The 12,541-nt window shown below is 36.7% G+C and overlaps 1 protein-coding gene across 1 annotated transcript; it reads right to left on the bottom strand.

Moving 5' to 3' along the window:
* Positions 1–220: 220 nt before the first annotated feature.
* Positions 221–3,205, bottom strand: LOC123602218 (olfactory receptor 145-like). Its single transcript, XM_045486565.1, has 2 exons — positions 3,195–3,205; positions 221–1,184 (listed from the first exon to the last, which is right to left on the bottom strand). The coding sequence occupies exons 1-2, from the start codon at positions 3,203–3,205 to the stop codon at positions 221–223; spliced, it is 975 nt and encodes a 324-aa protein (XP_045342521.1).
* Positions 3,206–12,541: the final 9,336 nt, after the last annotated feature.

Here is a 12,541-nt window from a genome sequence, read left to right on the forward strand (position 1 = left end):
GAAAAACAGAGATAAGCTTATTCATTAATGTTAAATAGTTAAAATGGTGTAAAAGAGTAGAAATTGCAAAACTGGTGAGGAAGGAAATTATACAATTTAAAAATTGGAAACAAATTGAGAGAAGACTCCAATTTCCTTCATCATGGTAACAAAGATATAGGACATGAAGGCTCTGCCTAAACTACTGTGATAAAAGAAACAGAATATACCAGTCCTATTACTACCTGCACAGGGACACTGATTCTGACCAAAACCTTCTCCTACTGAAGGTTTTTCTCAGAGCAGTTTTAACATCTTTGTTTCTCAAGCTGTAGATTAAAGGGTTCATCATGGGAACCACACTGGTATAAAAGACAGAAGAGATTTTCCCCTTATGCATAGACAGAGCAGACGACGGTTTGAGATATGTAAATGCACCTGATCCAAAGAACAAGGAAACAGCAATTATGTGGGAACTGCAGGTGCTGAACGCTTTGGACCTGCCCTCAGTGGAGCTGATGCGGAGGATGCTGGAAAGGATGCAACCATAAGACAGAAAGATGGTGACACTGGGCACAATGATGTTGATGCCCACCACGATGAAAACCACCAGCTCATTCACGTAGGTGCTTGTGCAGGAGAGCTGGAGAAGGGGGAGGATGTCACACAAATAATGGTTGATGGTGTTTGCATCACAGAAGGTCAGTCTCAGCATGCATCCTGTGTGGGCCATAGCACCCGAAAATGCCATCAAATATGAACCAAGCATAAGGCTGGAACACACTTTAGGGCACATGACAACATTATACAAAAGTGGGTTACAGATGGCCATATAGCGATCATAGGCCATTGATGTCAGCACATAGCATTCAGAAATGATAAAAAAACAAAAAAAGTAGAATTGGGTCATGCACCCCCTATAGGAGATAATATTCTTCTTTGATGTGAAATTAATCAGCATTTTGGGTGTAAACACAGAAGCATAACAGAGGTCTATGAAGGACAAATTGGAGAGGAAAAAGTACATGGGGATATGTAGGTGTGAATTCAGCCCAATTAGAGTCATCAGGCCCAAATTTCCTAACACAGTGACCACATACATGACTAGAAACAGGCAGAACAGGGGGAGCTGGAGATCTGGTAGGTCTGTTAGCCCTACCAGCATAAATTCAGTCACAAAAGAGGCATTTGTAGGAGCCATTCTTCTCCAAGGGGATCTGTGAGCACAGAAAAACAGGGTTACATTAGATGAAAACCCACCACTTCCCACAATATTGCATCCTAAAAGAGGGAATATAGGCTGGGACTATCTGAGACTAACCAAATCTAGATCAATAAAATCTGTCTTTACCTCTATCATGATACTGAGAAACACTAACTTCTCCTTTATTAGAGGTTTATAAGCTAAATATAGCAAAGAGTATCGCAATTTAGCCTAAAGAGGGAAGTCCAGTGCTGCCATATGCAAACACAACTGCTGGAAAAACCAAGGGAGAAGGGAGAAAAAGGATGGACCAGGACATAATTATCCTTCTCTTATCCCCCCATTTCTTCATTCACTTAAGACTCCCATTAAATAAATATGGAGGTAGAGATCTTAGGATATTTGCTGGTCTCTAATCCATATTAGACCTTATGTGGTGGGAACCGAGAACATCGTTTCTTTCTTTTTTCTTTTTTTAATTTTTTTTAATGTTTTTATTTTATTTTTGAGACAGAGAGAGACAGAGCATGAACGGGGGAGGGGCAGAGAGAGAGGGAGACACAGAATCCGAAACAGGCTCCAGGCTCCGAGCCATCAGCCCAGAGCCCGACGCGGGGCCGAACTCACGGACCATGAGATCGTGACCTGAGCCGAAGTCGGATGCTCAACCAACTGAGCCACCCAGGCGCCCCTCTTTTTTTAATTTTTAATGCTTGTTTATTTTTTTTGAGAGAGAGAGAGAGAGAGAGAGAGAGAGAGAGAGAGAGAGAGAGAGAAACAGCACCAGCAAGGGAAGGGCAGAGAAAGAGGGAGACACAGAATCTGAAGCAGAGTCCAGGCTCTGAGCTGTCAGCACAGAGCCCAACATGGGGCTTGGACTCATAAATTGTGAGATCATGACCTGAGCTAAAGTCAGACGCTTAACTGACTAAGCCACCCAGGTGTCCAAGAACATGGTTTCTATCCAAAACTAAGGGACCAGAGTCTAGGACAGGTTAAGTTACTGCCTCATGTCACAGAATAAATCCACAAATCCAGAAAAGTGAGAGTTCTATCCATGGAGAAGGAACTTATTGATGGAGATATTGTATCCCTGCACTCCTTAAGTCTCTAAACGTTCCTGATCTCCCTTTGAACAGATTCTTCCTCACTTGAATCTAAGAACTGCACAAAGTAAAAATGAAAGTGGCATATGTTAGATCTTTGGATTTCCATCTTACAACAAGAGGGACATTCATATAAATGGAATTCAAACACTCACCCTTCTTAGGCAAGAATATCCTGGTGCTTCCTTATTGTTTGTTTACCCCAGCAGTCCTGGAAAGGCAATTTCAGGTTCTGAGGCTTTGTGCCCTTTGATTGTAAGAGGATATTGCATAGGTGTAACTTCAGATACGTCCTAGAAACCTTTCCGAGCTACAGATCATAATTTCTGATTATGACTTTGAGTTCTCTCAAACAACAGAGAAAAATAGTCTTCACTATTAACTCATTTGCCATTTGATAAGGTACACATGACTGAATGTGAGTTTAATGATACACTGCACGTGGTTATAAACAGAATAGAAGCTTGCACAGTCATTTCCCCTTGGGAATAGATTCTATGCATAAAGGGAAATAAGAGGATTGTATTTACACCCTCCACCATGCATCTGTCTTTAGTTCTTCAGGGACTCAAAATTAACTCAAGGTTTCTCATCACTCATGGGATTGTGTCTCCCAAGACAAAGCCCAAAATGAACTCCCATCTCTCTGTCATCTTCATCTCTGAAGGGAAATCAATTATACATTTCCCTCTTTCTTCCCATATCCTAAATGGAAATTTTTCTGCAGGCATTCTGCCTCTAAGATTCTTTATTTCTTTATCTGAAAATTTTCAAGATGGAGCATCTCAGGTCAACTGTCTCTTCCTGGGATATGTCTAAAATAATTTTAATGCCATGTATCCCTTCTAAGGTTTCTTTTTTTAAAATACATACTGGAAATTTGTACCTGACCATCCTCCTGAGACTTTTGTGACATTTCAATAACTGAGGTCATCTATTTCTTCTCATCACACACACACAAACAGGGGCTACAGAGTTAGAGCATGTGTATAAATCCTACCTCCACTCTTACTAATCATACCCCAGGCAAATTACTTAATCTCGTTCTTCCTCTGGTTTATCTTTGTAAAATAGAAATGGTAAAAAAAAAATGGCATCGCTTTCATTAAATTGTTCTAATCATTAGATGAAAAAATGTAAGTAAAATGGCTAGAACACTGACTATCCCACGGTAGATAGTCATTAACGTCAGCTTATATAGGTTCTCATAAATTTTGAAACAACCTCCATCATAACACTCATCATTCTTCCCTTTAATTCTCCTGTTCTTCAATAATTATAACTTCTGTAAGAATAATTTTTGTCTTATTTGTTAAGTACAGTACAGTGTACAGAGTAGGAACTCAAATTTTTCTGAAAGTGATGTTCTCAAAGCTTCAAAATATTTTCCACAAAACCCAAATGCTAAGCCACAGAGTCTGCCACCCAATGACATCCATGCCTTTCCTTCAGCCACCACCATAATTGAGGCAGTGGTTAGGTTTTAACTTAACTCTCCTACGGAACCATAGTGGCTTTTCTATTTTCTAGCATTTCCACACACGCCCTCTTACTTAACCATCCACACTGCTGTTAGAATGACCTCTGAAAGCACAGATCTGTCATTCCCTAGTTCAAGAACTTTCAATTGTTCTCCATTATCTTGGGCAACTGAAATTTTTCATAAAATGATGTCTTAAAACTGTGATTCAGGGGCACCTGGGTGGCTCAGGTGGTTGAATGTCCGATTCTTGATTTCAGCTTGGGTCTTGATCTCAGTGTTGTGAGTTCAAGCCCTGCCTTGGACTCCACGGTAGGCATGGGGCCTGCTTTAAAAAAATAAGCAAAAGGTACCCCCCCCCCTCCATGCCATGATTCAGCCTCAGTAAAACCAAAGAAGAAATTGAGTCGAAGCTATTTTTTTCTTTCTTCCCCATCTTTACAGGGTATAATTGAAAATTAATAACTTTATATATTTAAGATATATGACTTGAGGGGCACCTGGATGGCTCAGTCACTTACGCGTCCCACTTTGGCTCAGGTCATGATTTCACGGCTCATGAGTTTGAGCCCCGCCTCAGGCTCTGTGCTGACAGCCTGGAGCCTGCTTCAGATTCTGTGTCTCCTTCTCTTTCTGCCCCTCTCCCACTCACACTCTGTCTCTCTCTCTCTCAAAAATAAATAAACATAAAAAAATTAAGATATTTGACTGGAGTTTATAAGTGTAAACATTGTCAAATAATTCCCCCAAATTAATTAAAATATCTATCACCTCACATAGTTACCTTTTTTTTTGCAGTGAGAATATTTAAGATCTACCCTCTTAGCAAATTTAAAAGTAGGAAATAAATTATTAGCTATAGTGATATTGGTGCACATTAGATCTCCAGAACTTATTCACCTTGCATAAAGGAAACTTTGTATATCTTAACCAACACTGTACAAGGATTCTCTTTTCTTCACAAACTCACCAATGCTTATCTATTGTCTTTTTGATACTAGCCTTTAAACAGATGTGAGGTGGTATCTCACTGTGGTTTTCATTTGCATTTCTCTGGCAATCAGTGATGTTGAGCATCTTTTAATATACTTTTTGGCCACTTGTATGTTTTCTTTTTAGAAATGTGTATTCGGGTCCATTGCCCATGTTTTTTAGCAGACTCTTTTTTGTGTGGTTGCTGTTACTTTTGAGTTTTAGGTGTTCCTTACACATTTTGGATAACTTTTTATCAGATGCATGGTTTACAAACATTTTCTCCCATTCCATAGGTTGTCTTTTCATTTTGCTGATTGCTTCCTTTGCTCTGCAGAAGCTTTTTATTTGATGTAATCCCATTTATCTATCTTTGCTTTGGTTGCCTTTGCTTTTGGTGTCATATCCAAGAAAATCTTCCTTTTATGCAAAATTTTATATCTGAGTTTTTGTATTTATTCCCTTGGTCTTTCTGTTTATCTTTATGCCAAGCCCGCACTCTCTTGGTTACTATAGCTTTGTAGTAAGTTTTGTAATCAGGAAGTGTGAGTCTTGGTGCTTTACTCTTTTTCAAGAGTGTTTTGGCTATTAGGGCCCTTTGTGTTTCCATATGAATTTTGGATGGGGTTTTCTATTTCTGCAAAAAAGGGCATTGGAATTTGTGTTGAATCTGTAAATCACTTTGGGTAGTATTAATATCTGTTTATTTATTTATTTTTTTACAGAGAGAAAGTGAGTGAGTGTGAGGGGAAGAAGGAGAGAGAGAGAAAATCATAGGCAGGCTCCAGTGTGGAGCCTGAATTGGGGCTCAATCCCATGATCCTGGGATCATGACCTGAAATCAAGCGTCAGATGCTCAAACAACTGAGCCACTCAGGTGCCCCTGAGTAGTATTTATGTTAACAATATTAAGTTTTTTGGGGCGCCTGAGTGGCTCAGTTGATTAAGCGTCCGACTTCAGCTCAGGTCATGATCTCACAGCCTGTGAGTTCGAGCCCCGCGTCGGGTTCTGTGCTGACAGCTCGGAGCCTGGAGCCTGCTTCAGATTCTGTGTCTCCCTCTCTCTCTGTCCTCCCCTGCTCGTTCTCTGTCTCACAACAAAACAAAACAAAACAACAATATTAAGTTTTTCAATCCATGAACGTGGAGTATGTTTCCATTTATTTATGTCTTCTCTATTTTCTTTCATCAATATTTTTTAGTTTTCATTTTACAAGTCTATATCTCCTTGGTTAAGTATTTGATTCTATTTGATGCTGCTTTAAATGGAACTGTTTTCTTAATTGCACTTAAGGATTATTCATTGCTATTATATATAAAGGCAACTGATTTTTTTTTTTTTTAATTTTTTTTTCAACATTTATTCATTTTTGGGACAGAGAGAGACAGAGCATGAACGGGGGAGGGGCAGAGAGAGAGGGAGACACAGAATCGGAAACAGGCTCCAAGCTCTGAGCCATCAGCCCAGAGCCCGACGCGGGGCTCGAACTCACGGACCGCGAGATCGTGACCTGGCTGAAGTCGGACGCTTAACCGACTGCGCCACCCAGGCGCCCCAAGGCAACTGATTTTTGTATGCTAACTTTGCATCCTGCTACTTTCCTAAGTTCACTTGTGGTTTTATTTATTTATTTATTTATTTATTTATTTATTTATTTATTTTTATGGACTCTTTAGAATGTTTTACATATAAGATCCTAACATTCATGAAGAGAGATAATTTTACTTCTTTTCAATTTGGATACTTTTCATTTCTATTTCTTGCCTAATATCCTGCCTAGAAATTCCAGTGCTGTGTTGCATAGAAACTGTGAGAATTAAGTGCCCTTCTCTTGACCCTGAACTTCAAGGAAAAGCTCCCAGATTTCACCATTGAGTATAACGTACCCTGGGTTTTTTAAATACAGCTTTTGTTCTGTTGAGATAGTTTCCTTCTAGTCTTAATTTGTTTGAAAATTTTTATCATGAAAGAATGCTTAATTTGGTTCAATGCTTTTTCTGAATCAATTGGCATGATTGTGTGTGTGTGTGTGTGTGTGTGTGTATTTCTTTCATTTTATTAATGTGGTATATTACTTTGATTAGTTTTCATATGATGAACCACCTTCGCATTCCAGGAATAATCCTACTTTGTCATGGTATGTAATCCTTTAAACATGCTGCTGAATTTGATTTGCTAGTATTTTGTTGAGGATATTTGCATTAATGTTCATTAAGGTTATTGGTCCATAGATTTCTTTTCCTGTAGTGTGTATATCTGCCTTTGGCATTGGGGTAATGGTGGCCTCAAAGGCTGAGCTGGAAAATGTGCCATTCTCTTCAATTTTTGAAAAAGCTTCAAAAGGACTGGTGGTAGTTCTTCCATAAATGTTTGGTAGAATTGACCAGGAAAGCTATGAAGTCCAGGACTTTTCCTTAGTGGGAGATTTTTATCTACTGATTCAATATTCTTACTAGTTAGAGGTTTATTAAGATTTTCTGTTTCTTCATGATTACATCATGGTAGGCTTTGAATTTTCAGGAATTTTTCCATTTCATCTATGTTATTCAATTTGTTGGCATATAATGGCTCATAGTTCTCACTTATAATACTTTTTATTTCAATAGAAGTGGTAGTAATATCTAGATCATCATTTCTGATGTTTTCTTTGACATTTTTAAAAATTTTAAATTCTATGAAAAATGTCATACATATACAAGAGTTGAGAGCAAATTACAGTTTACTATCCTGAACCCATTAATAAATGAAAAAAATATCAACTCATAGTCAATCCTATTTATCTCTACCATGATTATTGAACCCCCGCCTCAACTGGGCTATTTTGGAGAAAATCCCAGGTATCACATTTTAGTATGCATTTCCAAAAGATAAATATTTATTAAAATTATAATAACACTATTTTACACTTAAATTAAAATAAAAATGCCTTATACTATCAAATGTCCAATCAGTATCTGAATTTCCCTGATTGTGGGTGAGGATTTTAACACAGATCCACACTAAAAGTGTAAGGTGTAACTGGGTGATAAAGTTAGTGGATATAGTTGGTCCATTCTGAAAAACTTGCCCTGTAACATCCTTTCATCATAAATTATTTAAATTGAAATCTGTTCAAATATAAACCATAGTTCCATTGGATATTCTATAAGCAAGCAATTGTGGTAGTTCCATTCTGCATTTAACATGCTTTATAGATATAAAATATAAAGGAAATGAGGAAAAAGTATAGTGCAACTCCTTATTTCAGTCCCTACAACAAATTATAGGTATCTATTATGGGACAAGGGGAAAGTGATAGAGAGAAGAAAGCTGAGAAGGAGTAGAAAATCTTTTCTCAGCAGAAATAAGGTAGACATTTTATTATTTTTATTTAATTTTATTCATTTTATTTATTGAGCCAGGAAATATTGTTCATGATCGTTTTGTTCTTGTCAACAATATATTGTTCTGATATGATTTACTTGACTCTACTATCTTTTTGCTTAGTCTAACTAGCTACAGTTTTGTCAGTTTTCTATTCTGTTTGTGATACCTCCAGATTTGTTTTTCTTTTTCAAGATTGTCTTGGCTTTTTGGGGTCTTTTGAGGTTCCATGCAAATTTTAAGATATTTGCCCCAGTTCTGTGATAAATGCTGTTGGTATTTTGATAGGATTGCATTAAATGTGTAGTTTTTTTTTTTTTTTTGGTAGAATAGACATTTTAAGAGTATTTTTCTTCTAATCCATGAGTATGGAGTATCTTTCTATTTATTTGTATCATCTTCAATTTCTTTCATTGATGTTTTATAGTTCTCAGAGCATAGGCCTTTCACCTCCTTTGCTTTTCTATTCTGTTTTATTTATATCTGCTCTAGTCTTTATTTCCTTTCTCTTGCTAGATTTGTGTTTAGTTTTCTCTTGTTTTCCTACTTCCTTAAGCTGTAAAGTAAGGTCATTGATTTGAGATCTTTCTTGATTTTTAACGTAAGCTTGCATAGCTACAAATGTCCCCCTAACCACTGCTTTTGTTGCATCCCATAAGTTTGGTATGTTGTGGCTTTGTTTTCACTCATATTTAAAGAGAAGAGAAGGAAAGAAACCACAAGAGACTCTTAATGATAGAAAACAAACTGAAGGTTGATGGAGGGAGGTGGGTAGGGGGATGTACTAGATGGGTGATGAGTATTAAGGAAGGCACTTGTGATGAGCACTAGGTGTTGTATGTAAGTGATGAATCACTGAATTCTACTCTTCAAACCAATATTGTACAGTATGTTAACTGAAATTTAAATTAAATAAACAAACATTTCAAATTCCATGTGATTTCTTCTCTGATCCATTGGTTTCTTTAAGGGAATGTTGTTTAATTTCCACAAGTTTGTGCATTTTCCTGTTTTCCTTATGTTACTGATTTCTAACTTTATTCCATGTAGTCAGAGGAGACACCTTCTATGACATTTCTCTTTTACACTGAGATTCAATTCGTAGCTTAACTTATGGCTATTCTGGAAAATATCCGGTGTGCATTTGAGGAATGTGTATTCTGCTGTTGTTGGGTCTATGTTTTATATATGTCTGATAAGTTTACTTAGTTTATTATGTTATTTAAGGCCTCCATTTCCTTCCTTATCTTATGTCTGGTTGTGCTATCTATTATTGAGGATGAGACAATGAACTCTTCAACTATTACTAAAACTGTCTATTTTAGAGGCCAGTTCTGCCAGTTTGGATTGCATATGTTTTCATGGTCCATTACTACGTTTGTAAATGTTTATAACCATTATATCTTCTTGCTCTATTGAATCTCCCATTAAGTATGGTTTCTTTGTCTCTGTAAAGCTTTTTTATTAAGTTTAAAATTTTAATTCCAGTATAGTTAACATACAATGGTACACTAGTTTCAGGTGTACAATACAGCAATTCAACACGTCTGTACATTACTCAGTGCTCATCATGATAAATGTACTCTTTAATCTCCTTCACCTATTTCACCCATCCTCCACCCCATCTCCCTTCTGGCAACCATCAATTTGTTCTCTATAGTTAAGAGTCTGTTTCTTGATTTGTCTCTCTCTTTCTTTCTTTGTTTCTTAAATTCCACATTTGAATGAAACCATGTGGCATTTGTCTTTCTCTGACTGACTTATTTTGCTTAATATCATAATCACTCTCTCCATCCATGTTGCTACAAATGGCAAGATTTCATTTTTTTTTTAGGGCTGAGTAACATTCTATTATATATATACACCACATCTTCTTTAACCATTCATCTGCTGATAGACACTGGGCTGCTTCCATAATTTGGCTATTTTAAATGATGCTGCAATAAGCATAGGGATGTATATATCTTTCAAATTAGTGTTTTTGTATTTTTTGAGTAAATACCCAGTAGTGGAATTGCTGGATCATATGATAGCTCTATTTTTAACTTTTTGAGGAACCTCTGTGTTGTTTTTCACAGTGGCCGCACTAGTTTGCATTCCCACCAACAGTGCAAGAGGGTTCCTTTTGCTCCATATCCTTGCCAACACTTGCTCTTTATTATTATTATTTTTTAGTTTTAGCTATTCTGACAGGTGTGAGGTGATATCTCATTGTGATTTTGATTTGCATTTCCCTGATGATGAGTGATGGTGAGCATCTTTTCATCTGTCTGTTGGCCATCTGTATTTCTTCTTCGGAGAAATGTCTGTTCATGTCTTCTGACCATTTTTTAACTGGGTTATTTGGTTTTTGAGTGTTTTCCCAACACCATTTGTTGAAGACTATCTTTTTCTCATTGCATATTCTTGCCTTTTTTGTCAAAGATTAATTGACCATACCATCATTGGTTTGTTTCTGAGTTTTAGATCCTCTTCAATTGATCTACATGTCTATTTTTGTACCAGTACCATCCTGTTTTGATTACTATAACTTTGTAGTATAATTTGAAATCTGGAATTGTGACCCCTCCAGATTTGTTTTTCTTTTTCAAGATTGTCTTAGCTGTTTGGGGTCTTTCTTTTGCAGTTCCATGCAAATTTTAAGATTATTTGCCCTAGTCCTGTGAAAAATGCTGTTGGTATTTTGATATGATTGCATTAAATGTGTAGATTTTTTTTTGGTAGAATGGACATTTTAAGAATATTTTTCTTCTAACCCATGAGTATGGAATATCTTTTTATTTATTTGTGTTATCTTCAATTTCTTTCATTGATGTTTTATAGTTCTCAGAGTATAGGCCTTTCACCTCCTTTGTTAAGTTGATTCCTAGATACTTCATTATTTTTGATAATTGTAAATGGTATTGCTTTCTTAATTTCCCTTTCTGTTGCTTCACTAGTAGTGTATAGAAATGCAACAGATTTCTGTACATTGATTCTGTATCCTGCAACCTTACTGAATTCATTTATCAGTTCTAGTAGTTTTTCAGTGGAGTCTTTTGGGTTTTCTACATAGAGTATCATGTCATCTGCAAATAGTGAAAGTTTTGCTTCATCCTTACCAATTTGGATGCCTTTATATTCTTTTTTCTTGTCTGATTGCCATTGCTAGGACTTCCAGTACTATGTTGAATAAAAGTGGTATGAATGAGCATCTTTATCTTGTTCGCAATCTTATCTTGTTCTTCATCTTAGGGTGAAAGCTCTTAAGTTTTTCACCATTGAGTATGATTTTAGCTGTGTTGTGTCTAGGTGTGAGCCCAATGCGGGGCTTGATCCCATGAACCATGAGATCATGACCTAAGCCAAAATCAAGAGTCAGACACGTCTCTACCTAACTTTTCATTGCAGTTATTGCAATTTTCAGCTTCAGAATTTCTTTTTTGACTTATTTTTAGATTTTCTATTTCTTTACTGATATTTCCATTATGTTTATAAATTAATTGACTCTCTACACATCTTCCTATAGATATTTCAGCCTCTTTAAACAGTTATTTTAAGGTCTTTGTCTGTAGATCTGCCATGAAATCTTTTTCAGAGACAGTTTCTACTGATTTATTTTTTCCTTTGAAGGGTCCATACTTTGTTTCATTGTATATCTTGTGATTTCTTGTTGAAAACTGAACATATGAATCTAATAATATGGTAACTCTAGAAATCAAATCTTCTCCCTTCACCAGGGTTTACTTGTTTGTTTGTTTGTTTGTTTGTTTGTTTGCTTGTTTTAATTGCTGTAGAGTATATCTGTCCCAAGGATCAGCCTGAGGTGTTAAGGGCTTTTCAGGATTTTCAGACCTTGCACTTCTCCCTGTACATGTGCAGTGACTTTCTAATTTCTCTTGCATATACAGTTGCTTTTGAAAGTCCTAGGTTTTACGGGAATCTACCCCAAAAACCAAGAGCACACTTTACACACTGTATGTTAGCCAATTTGACAATAAATTATATTAAAAAAAAAAAGAAAGAAATTTCTAGTGTTTTTTTTAAGACCTAGTTTTTAATGCCTGGCTCCCAAAGGATGAAAAAAGAAAAACAAAAAGGGAAAATAAAGCACTGGCCTTTAAATGTACCGGAAGTCAATTCAGCAAGAGGAGAAGGGGCTTGTCACAGTGGGGCAGTGCAACAATAAATACTGCTCACTTTTTTATCTGCACTTCAGAAATCTGAAGCAGCAATCATCAATCAGAGCATGATTCCCCATTATTTGGAGCACAGTGTCTTATCTACCTACTCTGGCTCACCTAAGTTATAAGCAAGCTGATTCTGGAGACATGAATGGCTGCCTGCCACAAGGCTGAAAAGTAAAGGATGTCAGCTTCTACTGTACTAAGTGCTGAAATTGATCAAATATAACTGGAATTTACCATCCAAGCCTTTCCTGGCAATTGTAAACCTTC

This window comes from Leopardus geoffroyi, chromosome D1 (assembly GCF_018350155.1).
Source record: "Leopardus geoffroyi isolate Oge1 chromosome D1, O.geoffroyi_Oge1_pat1.0, whole genome shotgun sequence".
Classification (NCBI taxonomy): Eukaryota; Metazoa; Chordata; class Mammalia; order Carnivora; family Felidae; genus Leopardus; species Leopardus geoffroyi.